The 27365-nt window shown below is 34.6% G+C and overlaps 1 protein-coding gene across 7 annotated transcripts in view; it reads right to left on the reverse strand.

The window, feature by feature from the left end:
- Window positions 1-27365, reverse strand: part of CACNA2D1 (calcium voltage-gated channel auxiliary subunit alpha2delta 1) — a 665577-nt gene that overhangs the window by 129913 nt on the left and 508299 nt on the right. For all 7 annotated transcript variants that reach the window (XM_020984466.2, XM_020984468.2, XM_020984467.2 and 4 more), the window contains exons 8-10: window positions 13220-13289; window positions 11346-11396; window positions 9144-9243 (exon numbers count right to left, since the gene is read on the reverse strand). In XM_020984466.2, the coding sequence (XP_020840125.1) occupies window positions 9144-9243; window positions 11346-11396; window positions 13220-13289 (221 nt within the window). The remainder of the gene's footprint in view (window positions 1-9143; window positions 9244-11345; window positions 11397-13219; window positions 13290-27365) is intronic.

Genomic DNA, 27365 nt, shown 5'->3' on the forward strand with positions numbered 1-27365 from the left:
GTGATGTGTAGTTATAGGAAAATGGAAACGGACAGTAGAAAGTAAGAAATTCAAGATGCATGGAAAAAAAGAAGGAATGACTACTGGAACACAGTCTAGGAGGGGATAGTATCAAGGCTCTAGGTAAACTGATCAAATTTAATATGTGATAATGATATCTTTTCTTTTGTGACCAGAGAGGAGAGAGAGTATATTGGAAAGGTTTGTGTAATGGAGAAGAAGAATCAAGATGATGAAGTCCTCAGCACAAAGCCAAAGACATTTTTGACATACACATTTCAGAAGAGAATGCTGGATATCGGGAACGGAATGTGTCTTTAAGAATCATCTGAAAATGTGATCTGGATTTTTAGACTGAGTCTTAAGACACAGTAATGATGGGCTCTTGTCCAGAGATGGAGTAGATCTAAGAAAGGTCAATAAAATCCCATTTGCTTAGAGACGTGCAAATCTGATGAGGAAGGTTTTAAATTGAAACAGAGGGGGAGGGAGAAAATTGCCTGCATATATCCACTAAACCTGGTACCAGAGAGATGGTGGGTATGACATAGGAAGAAAGATGTCAGGCCAATTATACAGGTGCACACACACATACACACACACACACACACACACACACACACACACACAAAGAGGGGAAGTGAAGCACTGAGGGCCTCAGAAAACTACATGTAAATGCACAGGGTGCTAATGAGATGTAAAGTCAATTTAAGATCATAATTAAAAGTAGTAAATTTTACTTCATAGACATAACTGAGGTTCTGTGCAATAAGTCATCAGAAACCTTACCACCATTATAGGCTATAAGAGTATTTCCATTATCTCATAATCTACTGTGGATATGTTAGAGATTTCCAAAATTTCCTATATACTTAATTCTTAAATACTGTGAAAATATCTTTACTGTACCATGTACTTAAAGTAAAAATATTTACCATTCTTGTCAACACCTTCCTACTAAACCCTTTGTTATATATTTGGAAAGTAATTAAGTTACCATCTAACCATTTCTTCTTTAAGTTAAATATCCCCTATTCCTTTACTCTGTCATCACAGTCCATTTAATTTATTCCTTTCATCATAGCTTATAATATCTTCTCTCTTTTAAAATGCATAGAATAAAAATTGACTCAATCCAAAAAGGACAGTATTTAAGGTAGAGGAGATGATCTCTCTGCGTAACTTCAATGATATTACCCTTCCCTTTCTTTCAAAGTCCTATGTGAGATGGTTCCAAGCTGGGCAGGCTAAGTGGAAGAAACTATTTCATTTTTTAAAATAATCTGACTTCTGTCAGTAATAATCAACTCTCATTTATCTGCACAATTAGGAAGGAAAGAAGGTGGTGGACGACAGTAATTAGCCACAAATTATTTATATCTAGATTTGGAACGTGCTGATACTTAAATTTCAATGTGCCTGTGCCTCACTCAAATCCAATTCAATTTAAGTCAAGACATCACACTCCTATTGCCTTGGGTTCTCCTTGAGAATGAAGAACACACAACGTGTGCTTAATATCCTGGAGAACTGATTTCTATATGTTTCAAAGAAAGTCTTGAACTTACATTGTGAGGAATGCTTCAGAATGAGCTGGAGAGAGATTATCTAATTTACCAGGTTTCCTTCCTCCAATCTACCCCACCCCACCTCACCTAGAAATGCTTCTCCCTCTAATTTACAAGACAAATTGGAAAAAAAAAATGAAATATTTTGCATTTGTTTTTCATTCCTCCCTTGGGTGATAATGAGAACAATTAACTATTTTTATTTAAAAGTCTTCTGGACAGGCCGTACAGTTCATAATGGGCAGATTGGGAATAGTATTGACCTTATAACCTACACTGCTTAATCATGTGTATAATTTTGAAATTTTAAGTAATTTGGAAGTGATATTTACTGAAGATAATATTTAATTCTGAGAATTATCTTTAATGAGAAAATTACTTAGATGTCACCTTCTGGTGACAAAGTGAATAAAGCACTGGGCTTAGAGTCAGGAAGATCTGAGTTTGAATCCTGACTGAAACTTATGATCCATGTGATCATGGGCAAGTCATTTTACCTCCCTCCGCCTTAATTTCCTCATCTGAAAAATGACCAAATGGCCTTTGATGACCCTTCAAAATATATGGTCCTATGAATGGTAACATTGCTAGGAGATCTAAGAATGCCCTTTGATTGCTACTGGCTCTTCAGTTTACTCTGACCCTAAGATCTTTTCTGCTCATGTTACTTATTCAACTTCTTGTGAGCATAAACCTATTTTCATACTTAGGAGTGAATTCTGACTCTCGATTTTACTGCAATTCATCTTAGATTTCCTGTGTGTTTGAAACTTTGTCTTCATACAGGCACTACTCACTGGAGAAGGAAATGGCAAACCACTCCAGTATCTTTGCCAAGAAAACCCCAATGGGGTCCCAAAGATTTGGACATGACTAAAAAATGACTTAACAACAACATTCTCTTCCTCTATTCATCAGACCCAGAGAAGGGAAGAGCTAGACAGCATCTTGGCAGGGCAGCAGTCAAGAAGACTTGTGTACATATTGGACTAAATGTCCTCTAAGGTTGTTTCCAACTCTGAGATTCTATGAGCTAGTCAATCATGCTTTAGTAAGAAAGCTGAAATGGAAAGAACTTGGAGGCAGAACCTACCAAGAGAGTTGTTTTTTGTTTTAGTATTTTACTACTCAAGAAGGCAACAGTTGATGCAGTGACTAGGAGCTGAAAAATAAATTGAATAGAAGTAGGTGAATTGGGGCAGCTAGGTGGTGCAGTAGATAGAGAACTGGCCCTGAAGTCAGGAGAACCTGAGTTCAAATCCGGCCTCGGACCAAACACCTGACACTTACTAGCTGTGTGATCCTGGGCAAGTCACTTAACGCCAATTGCCAAAAAAAAAAAAAAAAGGTAGGTGAGTCCCTTAAAAATACATTTTCTGGGGGCAGCTAGGTGGCGCAGTGGATAGAGCACTGGCACTGAAATCAGGAGGACCTGAGTTCAAATCTGGCCTCGGACCAAACACTTGACACTAACTAGCTGTGTGACCCTGGGCAAGTCACTTAACCCCAATTGCCTTAAAAAAAAACATTTTCTGCCTTTAAACAAATTGGAAGTTTGGGCTTAGAAAGGTGGAAATTAAAAATGGATTCTACAGGCTATATTGTTTCGACTTTTAATGTTTATTTTATATTTAAACTAGGGAAAACTGTCTCATGACTCTCTTTAGGAAGACATATGGCCCCAATACATTTTACCATTTACCTACTCTAATTTATTTCACTACTTTATACTATGAACAGTTGGGCTTTGCCTACTAATTTGTGGAGGGAAATATATTTCTTTTTTTTTTTAAGTACAATTTTTAAAAAGTAGCATCTCTGACTTGTCACTATTCTGGCTGTTGTTTAGTAGCCTGGCATCTAGGGAAATACTTGGAAACACTTTGTTGTAAAGGCAGTATCATTCTAGTATGTCAACAATATTTCCTATGACATTGTGGATACGACATTTTTCATCTGCCTCTATTTTTGGGCTGACTTCAGAGGTTGTATATTGCAGTGACATCCAAATTCCATAGCACAAAGCTGCTCCTAAAATACCTAGAGAGACCATGATACTTCACATTTATTTTCTAGGTAAGAAATCCATGATTCTATTGGGGTCTGTTCGGATATTGTATAATATTAGAATGAATGACTAAAAAGCCCTACAATGCTGACCTTTAACATAGTGGTTTTAACAAGTTTGTATTTGCCTTTCATCTTCCACAGGTTTGCAAGAGAGCTCTCCTAAACTCCCAGCCTACACACAATCATAAACAAATTACACTCCCCGTGTCAACATTTGAAACCTAGTCTGTAAATCAGAGCATGCTGGGATTGAATTGCTGCCCCTATCATCTACCATTTACTGCTATCAAAGCATATAACTGGATTAGTGGAAAAACAGCTATATTACTCTTACATTTAAGCTTTCTTGAACAGCAGGTTCTCTTTCAGGAACAAAGCCCAGCCCTAGAGACAGCAGAAAAGCATATACAGGAGAAGAATGATAGAGCAGTAACCCTGACAGCACTTGACGGGGTTTATGTAGAGCATAGCAATCATTCTCCTCAGAATAAATAAGAAGTTTAAAAATACAAAACCAGAAGCAAGTAGCCAATTGGTATTTCTGACTATGGTTCATGAGAATCTCTGGATGAGCTTTTATATGACTGATTAAATTGTACTGTCACTTCTTAGGGATGATTGACAGAAGTGTAAATCCCTACATCTCAGGTGTGAGTACGAAGGGCTGTACATGAGGGCTTTGCGGGACAGCTTGCTGGAAGAGCTAAGTGCAAGAAAAATCCTCATTACCAGGCACTGCTGCAGCACAAAAAACTGTAAGCCCTACTGTTGGTTTCCTGGCACAACAAAATTCTGGGAGGAATGGGTAAAATCACATTTTACAACCTTGAATTTTAAATCTCCAGTTTCATAAAATTATATTCTAGCAGAGACTACTGTGATCATTAAACAATGGGAAACATAACATCCTCAAATGTAAAAGCACCCAGAATTCTTTGCTGGAGACCAAGTTTTACCTTTCTTTAAGAAGGATTTCAAATGTTTCTTCAATGTCTGTAAAAACTTCAGCCTACTGTAATTCCCAATTGAAGCAAAGAATGTTATATGGGGAAGTCTACAGATTTATTTTTAAAATTCAAAATAAAGTAAGTCAACAGCAAACATTATAAAAAGGATCACTTTTTGTTTGTTTGTTTTGTTTAAATACATGAATCCACATCAATTCCAAAGCAGTCATATATGGTGGTGAGACAAAGAAAATGTCAGTAAAAAAAAAACCGTGGCTACCAGATAGTTTGCCTTGATACTGGTTAAGCCCTTTGCAAATATACTAGTGGTTATTTTACTGCTATAGTGAACCCCACACTAGACATGAATGAAAAAAAAGAATGCCATTTTATCTTAATTCAATGTCAGTGTCATAACAACAAATGTTTTTTGATTACTGACTCAGAATCACAGAATCTCAGAGTTGTCAGCAATTATAGAAATCATCTAGTCCAACTCATACCTGAACAAAAATAATCTCTTCTGCACCATCCTATTCCTGTGAGAATATACACTGGAGGGCAAGATCTACAAGGGGTAAAGAATCCATATAGATATGACTTTTTAATCTATGTTTATTTCTAATAACTCCACACTATGCCTTTACAATTTGGAGTGGTCCCCCTCAGTCTCCTTTTGCAAACAAAAAGAAAAAAAACTAAATTATAAATACTTTAATAACTCCAAAGTGAAAAAGAATCTTTTCAAAAGAATTTCAATGATGCTAGAGAAAACTTCCTATAGATTTGGGAAATTATTCATAAATAATGAATAGGAAAACATTATTTTAATTTGCAATAGCTGGTTGAAGGATGCCAAATCAGATGAATTCTCACTTCTACTTGCAAGGAACAAATTAAATGCATTTGTTAATTTTCAGTAGACACAGGCAAGCTAAATCAAATAAGGAAAGTGAAGTATTAAGGCTTTAAAAACTGTCAGAAAATAAACAAAGTTGAGTATGTCTTACTGAGGAACAATTCCTTTCATTTAATTAAGGAAAACTCCAGGAAATTTCAAAGAGTTGTCTTACTGATTTATATTTCTGGTAAAACTTTTTTCTCTTAAAACTACATTTTGGAGAAAAACAACAGCCTCTATATCATTATAAATCCCATTGTTCTTTGTCTCTAAAGCTGCCTGACTTTTACTAGGGAAATGTGGGACAAGAATGAATTACTAGCCATTGTGTGAGCCTGTCCTTTAACATCTCTAAACCTGTTTTCTCATCTGCAAAATGTGAAAAATAATGATCATAATGAAGAGGACTTTCAATACCTCTCAGTCTACTTCCCCTCCTTTGAAAGATGACAAAAAGTGAGACCCAGATAGAAGTGACTACCAACGTCACAGGGATAATAAAACTGATTACAAATTCAGTCTGTTTTTTCCCCACTAAATACAATGCCCCTCTACTACTGCAATACCTCTTTACAGTGTGGAATTCTTCATATTTGCTTTTGTATAATCAGCAACTCGCGGGGCCTGGCATTTCCTAGGTACTCAGGAAATGCATGTTGATGGATTGACTGGTGTGGAGATGACCCTGAGTTTTCTAAGGCTACCTTCATAGAGTGTCAAATCTGGCACGTCTTATTCAAGCTACAGAGGCTTTCAGATCTGGGTCTGATAACTGGTTATGTCTATGCTCTGATGCAGGGTGCTTAATTTTTCATCCAAAGCAACTCTAGAATTTCCTCAGAGAGGTTTTCAAGGGGATGCTCAGCCCTTAAGAATTAATAAATTAATAAAGCTTGACTCCCCACATAGCATTAAAGATCACAGAATTAGAGCTGGAGGATACATTAGAGGTCACCTAGCCCAATTCCTTCACCAAGAAGTTAATTGATTTGCCCAGGGTTATACACATGGTAAGTGGCAGAGTTGGCATCTGAGCCCAGGTCCTCTGACTTCAAAGTCAGCCCTCTTTACATTCTACTGTGGGGTGCTGAAAAAGATACTTTACCAACCTTACTGTGTGTATATGTGTGTGTGTGTATGTGTGTGTGAGACAGAGAAAGAGAGAGAGAAAGAGAGAAAGAGAGAGAGAGAGAGAGAGAGAGAGAGAGAGAGAGAGAGAGAGAGAGAGAGGGAGAGAGAGAGAGAGAGAGAGAGAGAGAGAGAGAGAGAGAGAGAGAGAGAGAGAGAGAGAGAGACAGACAGACAGACAGACAGACACCATGGGATGAATCCCTTTCACAGTTCAGTGAAGCCTATGAACCCCTTCTTAGAGTATTTTAAAGGCATGAAATATATATTACAAGAGAAACAAATTATACTTAAATACAATGATAATAATGATGATGATCACCACCACAATAACAATAATATTAATAATAATAATTATTATTATAGACCAGTTTAAGAGCCCATATCTTAAAGAGTGATATAAATGTGAACTTATTTGTATTAGCAACAAAATAATAATAATATCAAGCATTAAGATTGCTTAAAATTTTTTGAACAGTTTTATTCAGACCTTTCCTATAGTCTAACTGCAACATGATTTTGGAAATTAAAATGATCTCTGTTAATATCACAGCCCAGCTTCTCACTTCATACAGTATCAATTGGCTTTAAGAGATGGTTCATTTTATAAACAGGTTGTCCCAAAAGTCCTAGTGCAGTTTTAAACTTAAAAACTTAAATAGCTTAAAACTCTTCTAACACTTTTGGGACATGATGAAGAGGCCACATCAGGGATATCTAACAGTCTAACTCAGTAATAGATACCCTTCTTCAGCATGCTACTATTCCAAACAGAAATATTTCCTCTAGTTCAGAAGAGTCAAGCACATTGCCAGCGGCCTAAAACATTCCTGAGTGCAGCTAGAACCAAATTAAAATGTTTTGGGGAAATACTAAACAAAATAAAGTTTAGAGATAAGGTTTTCTAAGTCAATATGTGGCTCAAAGGGATCCCTATGTATGGACTAGTGGTTCCTATTTCTACTTGAGTTTGACACCTCTTCCTAGTTAACACTTATTTCAACAGCCTGGGCCATCCCCACTTGTCTTGACTTTTGTCTTGCCACTGGACTTCGATGACTCCAAAGAAGGAGAGAGTGAGGCTCATGACTTTGCTCAGCTCTACCTCAGTTAATTCCAATTGACTCAAAAGTCAGGACATTACCCTCATGATGTCATTGCTCCTCTTCAAGAAAGGACAAACAACAACAATTTCAACAGCAAAATCTGCTCTCTCTCTCTCTCTCTTTCTCTGTCTCTCCCTCCCCCTTTAACACACACACACACACACAGGGTTCAAAGTTGCACATCCTACATTTGAATCCCAGCTTCCAAAGTTCTGAAATGTTTGAGACACCGAGCAAGTGACCTGGCCTCTATAAACCATGTATTTGTCTTCTGAAGAAGGGAATATTTGCACTCCTTAGCCCACAAGGTTTTTTTTTCCTAAATGAGCACTCTAAACCTTAACATGCCACAGCAATATGTGTTATCATGCTATTAAAATTAAACAATTTCTATTCCAACAACAGCTCAGAGACAACTGCATCTTTAATTTCTGAGCAGGTACTTTCACTAAAAGATTAATTTAGGTCTTTTAGCTTGCACTAAAAAAAGCTAATTGTATCAAGAAATAGATTTTGTGCGATCTTTTCATGTCTCCTAGAATGTTCTAGAGAAAATCAGCACATGAGCAAAAATATTTCAGTTTTTCTTAGCATTTTTCTTCCATCTACTCCCTATAATTTTGTAGCCATATCCATTTTCACATAAACATCCATCATCAACAAAAATTTGACATCAATACAAATCCATAAAGTACAAGGTTTGTCAGATATTATTACTCTCTATGTATCCTTCCAACTGCCCCTTCCCGCTTTTTGCTAAGGAGCAACAGCATATTATGGGATTTAAATATTAATGGGACCCTAGAAGTTATACAGTTTAACAATGTCTTCCATGAGAATACTAAAAGGGAATCATTTAAATTGGAATTTGGGGAAAAAATCAGAGTATTGGAATGTGCATTATCTCCTGTGTTAATGGACTAAATCGTACATTTCAAGTGCTAGTCTTCATGTAAATAACATGCTAAAAATGAACACAAAAATGGCCGCAGTACTACCAGGTGATCCCTCTGACCAGAGCAGTCTGAACATAGGTGGAAGAATGCCAGTGGTACTTGAAATTAAGAACACGAGTACTACTAGAGATCAGATTATATCTGGGTTAGTTATGGTGTCTTGACATTTATGTGATTTCTTCTAAGCTTTCAATATTTCTATTAAAAGCTTAAGCTTTATCCATCTAAAAAGCTATAAGCTATAAAGATCCATGGAAATCTGGTCAGGGTATTTAGTATGGCAGAATAGAGAAGTTCCACTGGGAGAGATCTCTGGCAAGGTGCAAAAAGATTTGAGATGTATATGTGATAAAATAAATAAAATAAAATAAAAAACATTCTGAGTCAGCAACTGCCATAGATAATATAAGTAGAAACTATTTTGTTTGCTTTTCAAATGGAGGAAAATATAACCAGTTGATACTCACTGAAGCTACATTCACAAAATCATCATCAGAAAGGGTTTCCAACATTTCAGAGACGGAAGTACGAATCAGCCTCAGAGTTAATCCACTGACACTTCCACTCCTAAACAAACATGTAAACCATTTCATGAATATTATTAAAAATAGATATTAAATCAAATCTATAATTTCAAGGTGTTTTTTGATACACTCATAATTATTCAACCTTTCTAAAAAGTGAATCACTGTAAAGGATATTTAAGGAAAAGAAAAATGTTAACAAGCAAACTAGTTTTTACTTGCCTTTTTGTTCTACGTAAAAGAAATTAGAACACAAGGATATTTTTAAATTTCTAAATGCTGTTTCTCAAACTATATGTAAAATAGGGATGCAGGGATTCATTATGGCACATACATGTTTTATATGTATTGCATATTTATGTATAACACATATGTTACTGTTAATTCAATCAACTCTTTGAGAAAGCATATTTACTTTAATTCTGTTTCTTAGAATTATTTTTGACAATTGCAAATTGCTAACAGCTGTCATTTACCTTAATAATATAACTGTATTCCCCCAATGAAAACACTAGTTTACATTGCTATTTTAATTTAAACTACCACTCAGAATGCGTAGTATGAGAAACTCTGAATAAAACATGCGCAAAATCTATAATGTAACTTATTGTCTGATAGATCAAATAATGTCCTCTTTTCTGACTTGATCCTTCCTGGTTTCTGTGACATTTTATTTTACTGCTTGACCTCCTACCTCTTTGAATACTCCATCTTTCTTTCCTTTCCTGGCTCCTTTATCCTGCCCTTTCCCATGTCCCCTCACTGCTACTCAAATGCAGTCCTCCCCGAAATATTCCCTTGATATTCTTTTCTTCTCTCTCAACACTCTAACCAATAACCTGATCCACAGTACGTAGTTCTCATACTACATGGTGGTATTACCTATACTATGTATTTTTCATGTGTTTCTTTTCTTTGGACAATTGATTTCAGTTTCTAGTCCTGTAATTGATTACCCTAAATCTAATACAAGTGCATTTCTAAAACCATTGTCTCCAGAGAGAGTATATTTCATCAGCATTTAGGTTTACTCTCAAAGAGTAGCCAGTACTGTTTAACAACCTGAACTAGAATGCTGATGGAATGAAAAGAACAATTTAGCCAAAACAACATATCTTTATTTCATTTTCACAAGAGACCTTGAGAATTCACATTCTAGCTATTTTTTCTCCTTATTCATTACTCTCCCTTATCTCCTCAGCCTGGTTTATAAGCTTTTAGAGGGATAAATTGAACTAGTTTGCTTCAGGGCAAAACTTAAGTTGGGGAGAAGTACAAATGTTCACAAAACCAGGTATGTGCCATTTGCCTGCATTTATAACATCACATGCTGTCTCTTCTAATAAGGCAAAATGACCTAGGAATAGACTCCTTTTTCTCCAAGGTAAATTAATTTGGAGTTTTTCCAACTCATTTTCTTGATCCTTTAGTGTTCTTATGATAAAGAAAGTCTCTACTGTAAGAGAGATGATTTTATACAAAGTCTGACTCTTCTGCTTCATAGGATAATGAAAAAAAAAACCCAAAGAAATCCCCAACATAAATCATAAACCAGTTTCTTTAACTTCCCTGATGAGAAGGCCACATTAAAAATCTCCTATGTTCTAAATTTTTTCCCTAGTTTTGTGAAATTCTCAGTATTCAACATTTGCTAATTTTTGCAATAAAATCCAAACAAATGCTAGATTGTAGTTTACGGTATTTTAGGTACTTATGGTATTTAGGTATTTATGGTATTTTAGGGGGTTTTATGTGTAGTTGAAGCAATGTGGCTCCATATATATATATATATATATATATATATATATATATATATATATATATATATATATATATATCTGTACTAAAATACATTTCCCCTGTCTTCAGAAATAAGTACTCACATAACAGTTACTCAGGATACAGAATGAAAACTGAAAATGCAATTGTAGCTCATAGAAAGCTCACCTCTGAGCCATAAACTATAATCTTTGATTCAAAAACAAATTCTTTCAATTCTTACAGGGTTTTTTTTTTGCAATATGTATTTCTTCCCTCTATAGCCTTAAAAATTACTCTAAATACTGGATCTTTTTCAACCTACAATTTTTCATCCCTACAATAGGAACATTTAAAAAAATACATATGAAATTTTAAAATACTCACACATCAACTAGAATAAGCATATCTTTGGGAGATGCAGCTCCTTGGATATACCTGCGAAATACATATTTAAAAATGAAGGGGGGGGAAGTTTTACTGAATAGTGACTGAACGAACTAAAAGGTATAACTTTGATCACTCAACTCTGTACACTCAAGTTTACATAACTTAATTCAATACATTTTGATTCAATTAAATTAAAAAAACCCATTTATTACATGCTTGCTGTGTGCAAGACATTGTGCTAATTCCTGGATATTTAAAGGTAAAAAAAAAGTCTTTGTCAAGGAAGTTGAATTGCATAAGAAGGGGGAAATAAAAATACAAAATTAAGAATAAAAACTATACGTGAAGTAGTTTTAAAATTCTCCTTTAACATTTAAAGTAACATTTATAAATTAACACTTCATAATTCATGCACATCATGTCCATGGCTAAAGTTCCTCACAAATCTAGGGGCTTTCAGAAACTTTGAAATCAGTGTTACAGAGGCATTTATGCTGCCATTCCTTCAGTAAAGAAGTACCCATTTAATTTCTTTTTATTTTCATGATATTATTTTTGTTCTTTATTTATATGAACCAAAAGATTTAAACTTCCAAATCCATTTAAATAGATACAGCACAAAATTCCTTTATATATAAACAGTACCCTGAAGATAATGTTTTTAATGAAGGATTGAAATTCAGGAATACTTTGGGGACCAAGTAAAATCAGTTAGTGTAGTACATTTGCAAATACTAGAGACAGAAGGATGACTTGTTACATTTCTAAGCAAAATCATAATTTCTGCTTGTAATTCTTTTGTACTTAAACATGCTTTTGCTCAGGTAGGAAAAATTACAATTAATTATCACAAGGCTGTAAAAAAAAATTTCATCAGATGACACAATGGACTTGGTCCTTCCTTTTGCATTTATTAAGTATCTACCAAATGCTTGTTGAATTTCATTGAATCAAATGGCATGGGATGACTTTTGGGATTAGTTGAGACCAGCTTCAGCAATTCAGGTGTAGAGGTGAGCTGTCTCTTCCCCATATCAAGCCACACCTTTTTATGCCCTCTTCTCTGGTGGAAGATCTCCATGGAGAGTCCTATAATCTAAAAAGCATTGATACTAGCACTGAATATAATTTAAATTAGCACATCTGGTAATATTAAATGGAAAGGATTAATGATCCTAGTTCTCATGATTAGTTTTACCCCAATATTCTTTAGCAAACATAATTTATCATGCCTTTAACTGAACTTATTTTAGAAAGCTACTCAGATGATTTACTGAATAATCATGCTGTTTGTCAAAATAATAGGGATAGGGATTGGGTCTGCACCTATGATTTCAGCAGTACTGGGAACTACCATGTGAGAAAACTCCATCTATTAATGCTGGTCAGCACTTTTTCTGTAAATTACAATCTTGGAGACATGCTTAAAGAGTTGAGAATTTGAGAGATTTACCCAAGGTCACAGAACCAATATGTGTCAGAGACAAGACTTGAACCCAGGTCTTCCTGACTTTACAGTCAGTTTTCTATATGCAATGCCATATTGCCTCTATATCAAAGTAATAATGACATGAATGTATATAGCAGTTCAAAGTTTCTAAAGCATCTTCTAAACTGTTAACTCTTTGGGATATATAAGTATTATTATTTGATTTTATATATAAAGTCCTGAGGCTCAGAGAGGTAAAGTTAGAGCAGGTTATATGATTAATGAGCAGGCAATTGAATTCATATCATCCTGATTCCATGGACTAGTGTTCTCATAATACTACATTGACTCTTATAGTGGGGGCAAAAAATGACCTTCTTTTTTTTTTGACAAAATGGATAATTCCTTTCTTTCTTTTTCTTTTTTTTGCATGTTATCTTACCATGGCCTTCTGCGTACATCATACAGATCAATTTTGTTTGGTGTTCGAGTTTTATCAACCCATGGAGAAGCTAAAAAAGGAAACAAGGCATTATTAAACCAACATAATACAGACACTTGAGAGGGAGTCTGTCTGCTGACAGAAATTTAAAAAAGTCTTAAAATCATAAGTCCATGTATCTGGAGCAGAGTTCGCAAAAAAAATAACTTCTGCACTTTAAAGGAAAATCACAAAGCTGTGCCAAAGGAAATCAATGGGAACCAATTCTTTAATATGAAACTGAAATGAGCCTTTAGACATGGTTCTTTTTCTTGCTGCTTCCCAAAGAATGATTTCTGAGATGCCTAAGAATCTTGCCATTTTTTTTATGATCACATACTGTTGCCAGAAATTAAAGAACACTATTTTATATTACCAGTATCTATGGGTTTTTTTCATCTTCGTAAGGTTTATCCATTCAGAACCATTTTATATTTGTTTTCTTTTAATAAGATCCACCTTTTAACTCAATATCATCATATTAAATTTTTTTTGAACCAGAAAATAAGAATGTCATTTAGAAATTAAACTATTATTCTCAACAAGTATAGTTCACATATTAACAACTTTAAAATTTTCAATGAAAGTAAAGAGTAGGAACAAGAAGGATGAGTTATAGAATATATGCATGACTAGTCCTGTAAAATCTGTGACTTAATAAAATCATCTCCATATCATTTGCAAACTGGAGTACCTGAAAACTGTCACTGACTACTGGGAATTATCTTTCCCTCTGGACCCCATATAAGATATACTGTGGGACAACAGTAGATATCTTTGCAAGCATGCATAGCCCTTAAATGCTGAGGCCCAGTCACTGTTCCAGATTACATCTTCTTAGTTGCTATTTTAATGTTGCTGGTTTTTTACATAAAGGACATTAAAAACTGAGGTACTGCAGCCCAAATATGCTTGCTTCAAAGCAATCAATGAAAAAAATAAATTGTCATAGAATTGCTGACACATCAGTTTCATTTTCTATCTATTTGTAGTCCTCCTATCTAACTGAACTTTGAATGTTCTTGGGAGTGGATCAGTTACCTTCCACAATGAGATTTCTGTAAACTTGCCTTCATCTTTACAGGTTTAGTTTTTTTTTTGCTGAATTATGATGTAATATTACTCATAATCCTCCATGACTATCCTTATAAAAATGCATATTTTAATTGACATTGCTATTAGCAAACACATTTCTTTGGCTGGCAAAATCAAGTGTTTTCTGGGTAAGAGAGTGTCTTTGACAAGGAGTCTTTGGACTCCTTGATTTGGCAACTATTTTATATCGGTTAACCTTTTATAGCACGTGGTTATAATCAAGGTCAATAGTTTTACCTTGTTCAATTTTCCATTAAAAGTTGCTCATTGATTTGAATGCATAGGTTTGAAGCTGTGGCAACTGTATTCGATGTCATCTCATCCATGTCAGTTCCTCTAATTTGATTCTGACATCGACATTTGCTGTTACTTATTAATGGTATGAATTCACACGGGCAACTGATTCTTATATGACTCTAATAATACCATATGGTTATGAATTTTGTAATATTGTGATATCTAAGGAATAACAGTTTTGTGTGACCCAAAATCAACGGAGGGACACATAATAGATAGGAGTAGGCTACAACATATTTTCAGTGATGTGAGGTGAGGCATATCATCAAAGACATGTATGACTAGAAAATATTAAGAAGGGAGAATTATCCCTCTCCTGGACTTGAACTGGATTGATAATTCAAGTGCCAAACTTATGCCCATAAGGTATAAAATTACCCAAAGGAAGTCCTCCAGGATACTGGATAGATCCTCAAGGGAGCACTGTAAGAAAACGTGGATGGATTATGACCTGCATCAATGGAAGTATCACAGAAGCATTGAAGTATTGAAGTGTTAAAGGAATGAATCTTTTGGGGGAAGGGAAAGAGAGACAAGACCAGTAATTCATAAAAATTATGCTATGTAGAAGACTTTTTCCTTTTTTCTCAATAAATTAAAAGAATTAGAGACAAATTTGCCTAGAGTTTGAATTTAATTGGATGGTTAAAATTGACACTTAAAGCACTGTTCAGGACACTTAAAATTCTAGGCCTAAAAAAAATCAGTTACTGCAATATATAAGTAACTAAATTGTTAATGTCCTCATTTTTAATTGTCAACCTCTAATGGATGAAACAATTTCAAGTTTAGGTAAATTGTTGTTTTCCATTCCTATTATTATTAAAGTTGGTACAACTAACTGGCTGATTTGCTTTAATATTTCTTTTGAAGTATTACAATTGAATAGCCTTAATCTAAAATTTAAATTACAGTAAACACTATGTATATTAAGATTTCTGTAGTCCAAGTTCATCATGTTCCTACTGGCCATGGACAGGGCTATAGTCCTAAGGAAAGTTGGTTTGCAGTTTTGATAAATGGTTCAGTGAAAGAAGAGTTTAAAAATAATGGTTAAGATGAGATTTTTAGATTGTTCCCAGTTTCATTCATCCAAGCTATTTCTGTCTAGATTCTTAATCGATAGTGAATTAGAGTTTCAATTTTGAGTTTTAATGCTAAATAAAATCTATTTTTTTTTAAAGAACTGAATATGTTTTGGAGGTTACACTTTTTAGTATGTCTAAAACTAAAAGAAGCTAACAATTTTTATATAGCATAAAATCATAGAAATTTGCATGAAGAATTAACTCAGCTTTCACAAAAAAAATAATTAATTGTCTTTTGGCCACTATTGGGAAAAAAACAAATTAGTTCTCCAGTCATTATTTTTTAAATCATTCACTGTTCCATAATATTGCCTTTACAGCTTTTAAGTGATCTTTATTTTATGATAAAATGGAAATATAATCATATCATCCATTTACTTAATATGAAACTCCAATGAGGGAGGGATGTTGCTGACTATTACATAAGTGCTGAAATCATAACAGATAATAATGTTTGCTTACTATGCTAGGCTCCAACCAGTCATTCAGTTAGTAATCAATTTGGCAATGATACAGAAAAAAGCCACTGACCAAAACATGCAATCAGATTAAAAAAAATAACAACAACAAGAAGGAGTATCCTCATTTTAGATGCTCTAATCACTTTTTAAAAAGATGAGTTTTGGGTAACTGGAGTTCTGGGAGCTATAGAAAAAGATTAACTCAGCCATAGGACACCATACTTGTGATTGTCGTCAGTCAAGTGCTTCTAAGGAGCACTTTTGGCTTTTCCCTTTTGTTATAAAAACATTATAGTTCATTGAGTAACAGATAAATCTACCAGGTTACCATTCTCTTTTATACGGCATCTACAAATGAGCAATAGTCAAAATATTTTCCTAACTACTCCCACTGTTGGGTTGAACTTAAATATTTGTTTATAGAAGGTAGTCTGCTTGTCAGATAAAGACAGGTGCTATCCTACAAGGCATAGAAATATCAAGACTAACACAAATAGCATTGTAGACTTTCTCCCTAGTAAACACAGCTAAAAATTTTTAGAAAGCAGATATAATTATTTGATGTTTGGGAATTATGAAGAGAACAGGTATGCATTGAAGAGGTTTTTCTTTTCTTAGGAGCTCTTCTACATGAAAAGAAAGCTAATAGCATTACTTATTAATAAGATCAAATGCTTGATAACTACATTTTCCTAAAATATTTTTCAAATTTTTGCTATGAGAACAGAAATATCAAATAAATGTACAGAGACTCTTCTTTAATTATTTCATATCACAGGCACTTTTAATTTACATTGTTTGGTTCCAGTAATCCATTAGACTGACAATTATGTACTGCAAATTCAAAAGTGCCTTTAACAAGTTTCCACTTCCAAAAAGCTAACCATTTCAAGTCTATTTTCTTATGATTTGGATATGTAGGTGTACTTTTCTAGTTCAATAAGCCGTAGCTTGTTAGAGAATAAAATATAAAATGTGATAGAACTTGCTAACAAAATCACCTCCTTAAGGTAGTGGCTAAGAATGTCATCATAATCATTTTGTGCTATTTACTTAAGAAAAAAATATTTTATGGATATATCTTGTTTAAGCTAGCAGAAACTCTTTAACATACACACGATTCCTGATTCCCAGTGCAGTCTCCTAAAATACCTAAGAAAAAGCAACTAATGGGGTAGTTGCTACTTACAATACACAATATTTTTTTTCTCTTGTAGCTTTCTCATGGCTATCATCACATTCATTTTCTATGTTGTTCTTTTGGCTATGCTTTCTTTATAATACATCCTTCAACAAAGTCTCCTCTTTCTTTCTAAAATCTTATATTCATTCTTCCTTATTGCCTAATAACATTCTTTTCCATTCATATACCATTTGCCCAAGCAAGGTGATGGTTATGCCAGCTTTCCCAGCAAATCCCAGCCAAATTTTTTTAACATAATTTGTAAAGTTCATTTGTAGAAAACATGGATAAGAGGTTTTAAAAGGGGCATTTTTCTTATGTGAGACACACTGAATGATAATTCAGAACAGTGCAGATGCAGGCAATGATAAAGTATTAAACAGTGTCCAAATTAAGAGACAATAATTCAAACTGTTCCATTATGTGTCCTTGCAGAAGTACATAGTTTTTCTTCAGAGAAAACCATTAAAAATCCTCACCATATATAAGTTATGTAACTTACAGTAAATGCCTTTTTTTGTGACTTATTCTTGTCAAATAAAGGGTACTTTTCCCAGTGGTTCGTATCCTTTATTTTATTAAGCACTCTACTATAGTACAAATATGAATCTAGGTCTCACTATTTCACTGATCTACTTTTTGTTTCCAGTGATGCATAGTTTTGCAAATGTCTTTACTGCAATATAATTTGAGCTTTGTAATATGGAAGATGTCTTTCGATTGTATTGCCTGTCAACAATCCACATTCTCTTCAAAATTCAGTGTTACTGTCTTCAACACATGCCATACCTCTTTCATAGAGCCCTTTAATTATGTTCATGGACTATAAGGATTATCGATTTAGGTGAGTATGCATCTTATTCTAAAACTAGCATTTTTAAAAAGCCCAAGTATAGTACTTTTGGTGATGAGACCAATGAACTGATATGATGACAAAACAAAATAATTCAAAGTTTAAAGGCTTTGTCTTTTTTTGCCAACTGATATGAAATAAGTCAAATAATTTCCAGGTTTCTGTCTTTTGGACAGAAAAAGTCTTTGAGTCACCTAAGAGGGGGCAGCTGAAATTCACTATAAAAGCCTCCTTGGCTCTCAATGAACTTTATTCTCATCTTTGTTTGTCTTTAGTACCCCACTCTAACTCCTTACAGACAAATAATCAGAAGAGCAAACACACACTCATGTATTCCATAATTACCAATTATATGTTGCATCATTTATAAAGCATTCCTAACTACAAAATGATTTGCTGTGAATATAGCAGATGGTAGTTAATCCACATAAAACATTTTCTTTGACATAAAAGAGCTACTGTCTGTCAGCAGGAGAGGCAGACAAAATAGACAAGTAGACTGGTTAAGTGGAATATTATGGAAGTGAAAGACAGAAAGTTAAATAGAGATTTAATTATTTATATGGCCAATATGTAACAGAGACTTTTCAGTAGAAATCAGGGACAGATAAAATCGTATGTAAGGACTGTGATTTTTGATATAGTCATGTTGTTTAACGTGTTTTAGAGATAGCCATTTGCTATAACATAAATAGAAAACATGTTCCGAGGTTAACAGATCCTTTTTGATAGCAATGATAATGATACATTTCTAAAGACATGAAGCATTTTAAAAAATTGTAATATAGGAAGCATCTTAAGAGAGACTAAACTTTAACACCTAGATAGGGACTGGACCTGTGATTTCATTTTGTGTAGGAAATGTCACCTACTCCCTCCACCAATGCACATCATATCTTTTCTCTGACTTAGAGAGAGACCTAGAGCATTAAGAGGTTAACTGACTTGCTCAGGGTTATGCAGCCAGTGTGCCTCAGAGGCAGAATTAGACCCAAGGTCTGAAGTCAGCTCTCTATACAATATGACGCACTGCTTCTCCTCAGACCTAGAAGAATCTACAAATTATTTGCATGAACTTATGTGATCTATGGTACTTTTTTTTTTTAGTGTTGTATTACATGGATTTAGAATAATGAATAACAACATTTAAAAAAAACAAACTATGGATACATGATATGTATCCATATCAGAGGAAATATAGGAAGAAAGGAAAAATAAAAGAAAGAATGAAAGGAAAGATAAAGAAAGGAAAACCAAAGTTGGATGTTAACAAAAGTTATCTTTGTGGCTATTTTAATTCAAGTTATTCATAGAAAGAGTAGTTCCATAACAAATGGCATGCATCTGTTTCCATACTAACATCCGATTTTACTGTTATGTCCCACAACCAACAAGATTACTTATTCATTAGCAAAGCCATTACTGTGACCCACAGTGTAGCTATCACTCTATGAAGGAGCACTCTTTAAGGAGCATGAGGAAACAATAAAATGACTCACTTCACTTCTCTGAAATGAAAGCCTAGCGCTACAGTTTTTCACTTATTGGTTTTGCATAATCTTGAAGTCATACTAGATATGCAAATTACAATGGATTGGGATGATGTTCTATTAAAAACTCTACAACAACATTCTAAGGGTTATTTCAGAGCTTCTAAAATTTTATATCATTGTATTCCTTAAACATAGGATATATAGATGCAATGGAAAAAGAATGAGCAATGTAGATCTGCTCTGAATCATTTATTCGGGTGATTTCCAGACAGGAAAATTCAGCCCCTAAATTTCAATTTTGTGGCTAAATTTATTCATCATTGCAATCTCAATATCACCTAAAACACAAAAAGTAAAATACAAAGTCCATCACTTCTAGGCCAAATTAGCTTCCTATCTTGACTTCCTTATTTCCCTCAGTGTCAGCTATCATTCTCTCCCTCTTGCTTAAACTTCTTCACCTTGACTTCTCCCTTTTCTAAGCCCTGCTTCATAGTAAATCAATCATCACATCAGTTATTGTTCCTTATAAATGCATCTCTCACATTCTTCTCATTTTTCCTCTTCCCAGTATTCCCAGTATCAATGTAGGTCTAGATCTCATACTAAATCATGTTAGCTGCCTCATAGCTTGGTCCATGAGGTAGTTAGTAAGGGTAGGAAATACTATGCTATCATAGACAGGGTGTGGAGTCAGTTGAGCCGAGTAAAAGGGATCCGACGGAACAGATTTACAACCAACTTGTTTCGGGAGCAGCCACAGCGTTTTTAGGTATCCAGATTTCCCATCATTCATATGGGAATATTTTCTGTCCCTCCCTGGAGGTATGTTTGCTGGGGGTGGAGGTGGGCAGTTGGCTAATTTTTGTACCCATAAGATATGTCCAGGTCTGTGCTCCTCATAATGCATAAGACAGAAATGTTGCCACAGGTTTGCCCTATCATGGACTGAGGAAGTAGTTGACTAAGGGATCCAGGGTACCATTATCACCAAAGGGAATCTATGATGCAATCTATGATGCAAAAGTATATATGCATACTCAGTTGTCTACTGCTTTTGTGAACGCACTCTTCAAAATCTTCCTCTAGCCTAACTTTCTGGACACTTTTCATGTTACTTCCCTTCAAGCATTCCATATTGCAGTCAAATGAATTAATTCTTGTTCCCCAAACTTGGCATTACATATCCAACACCTATGAAACTACCTAGACTGTGACTCCTTCCTGGAAGGCACCCTCTCCCCATTTCCACTATTTTAGAATCCTTAGTTTCACTCAAGGGTGGCCGAGGTACCACTTTCTTTGGAAAACCTTTTCCAGTCTCCCAAACTGTCTCCCTTCCTTAACTTGCATTTACTTAGCTGTTACAACTTGTGTCCCCTAAAGAACATTTTGTAAACTCCTTAAGGATAGATACAGGTTTTCATTATTTTCTTTGTATCCCCTGGCACCTTGCATATAGTAAATATATATAAATGCTTAATTTAATTGAATTGAGCTGCAAAATAGCAAATAGAGGCCTTTGGCACCTGAAAGATCACTGAAATTAAATCTTAACTGAAATCCTCCTTCACTTAATCATAATTTATCCTATATAAAACTATCAGTCTAATACTTTTAACATTCCATTGTTAAAAAAACTTCAATGGTTCCCTATTACCTCTGAAAGAAAGTCTAACTTCTACATCTTACCTTTTGAGGCTATTGCATTTGGTTTTATCCCCATTTCTAAGTTTATCCACCACCATTTATTGTGTGAAGTACTATGTTTCAGTCAAGCTGGTCTAGTTACTGTTTTCAGAACTATCATTGCTCATTTCCAAATTTTATTAATGTTATCTCCTATCCTGAAATGTCTTGACCCCCTTATTCTTTCTTTTCCACCTAAACAAATTCCACCTGTCATTGTTTTTTTCCAAACTGGTTAACTTAAAGGGTTATGAAATGACTTAATTAAAGGCATAGCCGTATTTACATGGCCCAAATGATGGATTTCTGCCACATTAATATTAAATGGATCACTACATAATTGATTCCTTTTAATAGCCAGACAGCAGCAAAGCAATAATTTATATTGCCACTGATTTTTTTTTCTCACGTCGACATAGGTTGTGCTTTTGATTCACATGAGGGAAATAACCCAAATCTGTTTGTCTCTTAAGTTTCTATGAAAACATTTTCATGATGACTCACAATTTTGTAGGCCCTTCTTGTTAGAACATTAAGAGAAATCTGACTCTTGAATTTAAAGATCTACAATTTCTTAAGTATGAGTATTCTCTTCATTGAAGTGCTATGACATTGCAAATTTTATGACTTGGAGAACAATCGAAAAGGGATTGTTTTATAAGTAGTTCTCCTTGGCCAGAAAATGAGGAATATATTTTATTAAGATGATCCCTTGGTCAAGCTAATTCTATCTAAGCAAATGGGAAAGTCTAGACTCCAGAACTTAGCTAGCTTAAAGACAATGCGTTAAATGGTTACTCTGTGTAGCATACTGTGTAAGGTGCTGTGTGAAATACTACAAAGAACACTCAGACTTGGTATGCTAATTCGTTGGCCAGTACAGGAGATAAGGCATGCAAATACTTCTAATGCAAGGAAGAACGTGAAAATGCATAAATAAATAAATAAATAAAGGCCTAAAACAAGAGCAATGGGAGTTCAAAAGAATGACAGCTATAATGGCATTCAGCTTAGATTGGTTGGGTAATGAGAAAGAAGTCTAAAGGTGGATGCAATGGATTAGAACTAGGAGAATATCTACCCCGACAGGGATAAGTGGGCTCAGTCCTTACACAGAGTGTAAACTGGGCTGTCCATAAGAAGGATTTAGAATATTTTCCAGACGTGTATTTTTTTTTCTCAGGCATAATATATATCCAGATTCTTTATTTCTTATTTTAGGAAAATCCCAGTATATTGGCTAAGGACATTTTTTATTAGGGCTTTATTTGATTCTGATCTGACGTACTTTGAATTCCATTATTAAATATTATGGCTTTATTTTAAAACAAAGAAATAATTCATTAATAATGTCACTTAAAAGACTATATTATAAATATCACCATAAGTTATTTTAAAGGTAGCTAAATTCTAAAAAAAGAATAGTACTCTAAAATGGCATTATAATAATCCACTGATTAACTAATTACAATCTCAAGTATACTATCAATTGTAAAGATTTCAAGAGAAATAATAGGTGAAATAAGTAGTTTGTGCTGAGATTGTTTTTGGTTTTTTTCGAAAAATGATTCAGACAAGCAAGAATCACCAAATTTGACAGTTTCCACAGACAGTTTTAAAAGAAAAAGAGAAATTATTTCGTAGTGTAAAGAACTTCAAAAGGAACATTTAAAAAAATGAAGTTGGTTAATGCATTTAATTTTTTAGTGACATGAAATCCTTTTCTGAGGGAAGCTTCAAACCCTAGAGAGGCTTTCAAGAGATTTGGATTTTAATCCTGGACATACCCTAGACACCCATTAAACCTCATATGACTCTCATGTCTCTGGTTTTCTGAACTGTAAAATGAGGAGTTCGATCAATCTCTAAGATCCTTTTCAGCTTTTAAAAATAGTCCATAAATCCATGTCCATAATGATTTATACAAAAACAGTGGAGAACTGAAATAACAGCTAAAAACTAATAGGAAGACAGCATAGTACAGTGGAAAGTACACCTAGAGTCCAAGGACATGAGCTGAAATTCTGCCTTTGATACTTACTATCCGTGTGACCTTGAGCAAGTCACTTAACCTCCTTAAACTTCAGTTGCCCCAAATGTAACATGAGGTAATTGGACACTTCTAGTCTCAGACCTATGATCCTATTTCAAGGTTGGCCATAAGCCTCTAGCAATATATAAATATCTTAAATACCCAATACCCAAATGAATCATTCTTAGTTCTTTGGGGGTGTTGTATTCTGTGTCCTATGTCCACACTGGTAGAATACTGGCATTGAAAAGATGGCTCTTTGTTTTCCATAGGACGATTGGAATCAGTAGAGGAGAGCTAATATTACCCAACTTATAAGCAACCCAGCTTATTCAACACTGTCTATATATGTCTATACATATATACTATCCCTCTACTAAAAAACAAACCCCCCTCTTATCCATGTGCCAAATAAAAGCAACTTCATATTCATTTTAGAATGCTAGTGTTCTTTTAAATAATGTTCTTTAGGGAAAAAAAAATAAATCTTGAGCACTTATAAAGCACTATATCTGAGAGCATTTTCCCAAACTGCATACTAAGTTAATTTATTTATTATTTCTCATAACTTTTTTAACTATATTTTTTTCCCTAGCCTATTCTGGTTGTTCACAAATTATTAAACAATGACTATAACATTTGCTATTTCCTACCTATGTCTACTATATATGCTATATTTTTTTTTGAAAGTTACTAACTAAAATTATTTTGTGTACTTCTCTTTCTTGCTACTTGACTTGCCATGTCTTCTTACTGTGGGATTTATATTTGGTAAATGCTCTTTGTATTTGTTTCCTAATCCTCTAGCATCAGTGGGAGGAAGCATTGGGTTTGAAAGCACATGTGTGAAAAACCATGCGGGGATATTAGATACGTATGAGCAATTCTCTGAATAAAAAGATTTAGAACTTGTTAGTAAAAGGTGAGCACAATGAAATTGCCTGGGAATGGTATTTAAAAGGTTTTCATCCCTTTACTGGATCTGAGGTTACTCGAATAATTCATTTCTCAGTTAAAAAGCCATGTTTTCAGCTAGGTAAATCCACATTATTTTCCATGGTGAAAAGACGTATAGACAGTAGATAAGATTTACTTACTTTAACTTTTAAATGACTTCTTTATTTTCATTTAATATATATGACAACTGAGATTCAAAAAAGAGGGCTAGAATATGCCTGTCCACATTTTTTTTCAGGTTTCCTTTTATCTGGAACCAAAACTATCTAAGCATGGCTATTAAATTGTTCACTGAAGTTTTTTGTTTGTTTCATATCACTGACCAGTAGATGAAGAAATACTATTTTTAGCAAATGTATTCATAATCATAAGAATTTCATGAACTGTTACAGTATGTCATATAAAGCACTGGATGAGAAATCAGAGAACCTGAGTTTTAGTTGAGGCTTGGCCATTAATCACATGACCTTGGGCAAGGTTTTTCTTTTTTTTCCTCCTTTAGGTGCTTGTATTTTCCAAATTGTCAGATGGAGATCATAGTCCTTGACCTAGCCCCCTCGAAGTGAGTTTTAAAGAGTGTTATTAAATGCCTCCCATAAGAAAGGCAGTCTCCTAGGTGCTAGGGATACAAGGTTGTAAATATAAGGGCACTTCTCATGTCAGAGTGCTTAGAGTGTACTAGTCTCAGATGAAGCAATTACTTTGAGATGTATAAAATGCTATAAAAAAACAGTCAAATAAAAATTGTTCTAAATGATTTTTAAGTCTTCAAAAACAGTCAGGTTTTATGGATGATATGCCTGACATACATACCTGAATATTAAAATAACATATCTTCTACATAACTAAAAATGTTACATATGGAGGGTTTTCTTTTTTTGGTTACATATTGCCAAATAAACATTTAAAAATTAAATAGCATTTTGAGGATCAGGCTTTTTTTCCCCTTGAATTAAACCTTTTGGGACCAATAGAATGTAAATTAATTGAAGGTAGGGTATGTCTCATTTTTGTATTTGGATCCCCAATGCCACGGCTGGTTCTTTGCTTACAACAAAGGCTTATTAAATACTTGGAGACTGAGTCACGGATTGAGGCAGGATTATTATGATCTCATTTTTTGTGTATAAGAAAAGTGAGAGTTAGAGATGTTACAAAACTTATTAAGTCACAAAGCAAGAAAGTTTCAGAGCTGGCACTCAAATCTAGGTGTTCTGATTTACAGTCTAGCCATTCTCTTTCCTTTTCACCAGAGGGTGTCAAACACAGTGTTCTGACAGGGCCAGCATATATATGTTGAAATGTAATTGGGAAACATGTAATAAAATAATGAAAATACAATAGATCATAGTTAATTCTAATATGTGCTTTTACATGTCAATATTTGACCTTAAGTATGGCTTAGTTCAGTTATTTTCAATCATATCCAACTCTTTGTGATTCCTTTTTGTTGGCAAAGATACTGGAGTGGTTTGCCATTTCCTTCTCCAGCTCATTTTCCAGATGAGGAAACTGAGGCAAACAGGATTAAATGCCCAGGTTCCCATAGCTAGTAAGTGTCTGAGGCCAGATTTGAACCCATGTCTTCCTGACTCTAGGCCTGGCATTTTATTCATTGTGCCACCTAGTTCACCCCTAGCTGTATGGGTTAGTGGTCCCCATTTTATTTTAATTTGACACCACTGCTCTATACCACAGTAATTCACAAACCAGTGTCCAATTTTCAGGAGATAAGATGCAGCTCTCTCGTAGCTACTGTAAATCTTACTTCCACTCAGGGCCACTGAGGTAGGACGCAGGATCACAAATTTAGAGATGGAAGAAATTATAGGGGCTATCTAGTCCAATTCTCTCATTTTACAGTGAACAAATGAGGTTCAGATAGGTTAAATGACTTGCCCAGGATCACACAGACATTTCTTGACTCTAGCTCCAGTGCTTCAATCACTACATCGTTCTGCCCCTCTATGATGGTGGTTCATAAATTCCCTACCTGTTTTTAGCTAAGTTTTCATCCCTTAGGTAGTTCTGTGATTAGCCTGAGACCTTTCTGACCCTCAGTGTCACTCTCATGGAAGAGCTCAGGGGCATGGAATATTACAATCACCTGTCTGCATATTTTGCAATTTACTTATAGAAGTAAGCAAAACTGAGGCCCTTATATGGTTAGCCATTTGGTTTTCTTTTGCTGCCCTACAACCTCTGCTTTCAACAGCCCATTTTGGTTTGTCTCTTACCCAAAATTCAGGTAGTTATTCTATTCCAGCAGGACTTTGCTTTTAACTGCACATTAGAAAGAAATACAATAAGCGAAGTTCTGATTAAGTGTTAATTTCCACCAAAGTTATCTCCATTTAATATAGACCCAAACACCCAAAAGCTTTCGAGACTGAAAGGCAAGAAGAATCTTTAAGAGTACAATTTTAGATAACATTTCAGCCAGAATAGTAGAGTTTGGGGCAGATAGTCTTCTTGACACTCCTCAAATCACAGGGCAGCTGGTGCCTATACCCAAGTTTAGCCCTGTGTCCCCAAGCAGATCAGACCATGCAAGCTTCATAATCAGCATCAGCCATCAGGAGAAGCATGTTCTTTTGGAAGCACAACCATCAGGTAGACTTAAATGAGTAGTGTCGGATAAGGTGTAGAAGTCTTCCTTAACTAACATGTGAGCATGGTTCAAAAAGAGATAGCTGAGAACTGATAGGCCTGCTCATTCCCTGCTGCTGGAAGCGGGTGCAGAAGCCTGCCTCTTTTTGGAGACCAGTTCAGCCTGCTCTCCTTTATCTATTCATATCAGGATGGTTCTTGAAACCATGACAGAGGAAAGACAGTAGCCACAGTCCTGGATTCAAGTCACATACCGATTATGCTACATAGGGCTTTATCTTTCAAATTCTAATTCCAAATTTTAAGATGTTCCTAGTTTTTTTCTTTCTCTTCTGTTTTTTTTTTTTAA

This window comes from Phascolarctos cinereus, unplaced genomic scaffold (assembly GCF_003287225.1).
Source record: "Phascolarctos cinereus isolate Bilbo 61053 unplaced genomic scaffold, phaCin_HiC Scaffold_1;HRSCAF=81, whole genome shotgun sequence".
Lineage (NCBI taxonomy): Eukaryota > Metazoa > Chordata > Mammalia > Diprotodontia > Phascolarctidae > Phascolarctos > Phascolarctos cinereus.